Consider the following 1,266-nt stretch of genomic DNA (forward strand, 5'->3'; position numbering starts at 1 on the left):
CTCTGTTGTGAGGTCGGAGAAAGCCAGAGATGTGCTGGCGGGGACCCTGCTGTCAAACGAGGTGATGGATCGTTCGTCGCCGGGAGAGACGCTCCCTTCCCCGGTGTCCGCTCCCAGGGACAGCCGGTTCCTCTCGTCCTTCTCCGGGGCGTGGGTCTTGGCAGCGGACAGCCGGCTGGATCTCTCCGCCGACACGCCGTCCTTGGCCGGCCTCTCGCCGTCCAGCCCGCCGCACCGGCTGCTCCTCGACTCGGCATCGCTGCTGGCCGCGTCCGCGGAGAGCTTGTTTTCCTCCGAGGCGCAGTCCGACAGCTCGGAGCTGCTGTCGGTCGGCGAGAGCTTCCCGGGAGCGCAGCCGGAGTCTTTGGACAGGTCGTCGGATCCAATACTGGCGTCCGAAACCTTTCTACGTCCGGTGTTCTTCGCCGTTTTACCCCCCGAGCCCTTCTGGGATACGGTGGACGATTTGCCCGTTAGTTTACCGCCTCTCTCCGTCTTCGCGTCTTTCACGCCGACGCTGCCCGAAGCGCTGCGCCTGGAAGCGCGGCTACCCAGATGGATGGCTCCCGGCTTGACGCTGAGGGTCGGGGTCCCAATCCCTCCACGGATCTTGGTCAGCGACCACCCGGGTACATCCTTCGGTCTAGCTGGGGACGGTGCCCGGTTGATCTTCTTCTTCTTCTCGCCCGCAGGCTTGTTAGCGGGGAATTCCGAGGGCTCGCTCGGTTGTTGTTGTTGTTGCTCGGGCATCGTCTGCCGGCTGTCCGAGCCCTCGGTCCCGCCTCCGCTTTCCATTTTCTGCCGTTGATGAGGCACCCTCCGATCCTTGGGCGAGGCGAAGAGGTGAGTCGGCGAATTATGGACATCAACCTTTGTTTTTGTCATTCATTCCGCTTTAACGAACACGGGGAAAACCGAAATGAACCCTCCCTGCAGGGCAAGAAAGGGAGGCAGAAGTTGTTCAAATAAACAACTGCAAGGCACCGGAGAAAAAGAGGGATCCTCCTCAGAAATGCCACAATGAGCCGTACATGCAACAGTGAAAGGAATGGAAATCCTGACTGCAAAGCCGCTGGATACGAGTCCACTCGCTCTTCCACGTTGTGTGTGTAGTGTAGTTGTATGTAGGTCTTGTTTTTCGATGGAAATAATTCCGCTTTGTGTTGATATAGGCTTCCTTCCTTCCTTTCCTTCCCTGTCGCTTGGTCGCTCCACTCAGCCGGTTCTCCTTTTCTCTGTTATGAACGACTCGCCGGTCAGAGTGAG

The 1,266-nt window shown here is 59.1% G+C and overlaps 1 protein-coding gene across 1 annotated transcript in view; it reads right to left on the minus strand.

Annotated features, from left to right (window-relative positions):
* Positions 1–885, minus strand: part of mtcl2 (microtubule crosslinking factor 2) — a gene marked incomplete at its 5' end in the record, with an annotated part of 125,094 nt that extends 124,209 nt beyond the window's left edge. Inside the window, one exon of the mRNA XM_080733006.1 lies at positions 1–885. This exon is cut by the window's left edge and continues 78 nt beyond it. Within this exon, the coding sequence (XP_080589132.1) occupies positions 1–885 (885 nt within the window).
* Between the last annotated feature and the right edge of the window lie 381 nt (positions 886–1,266).

This window comes from Nannobrachium achirus, assembly GCF_963921795.1.
Source record: "Nannobrachium achirus genome assembly, chromosome: 9".
Lineage (NCBI taxonomy): Eukaryota > Metazoa > Chordata > Actinopteri > Myctophiformes > Myctophidae > Nannobrachium > Nannobrachium achirus.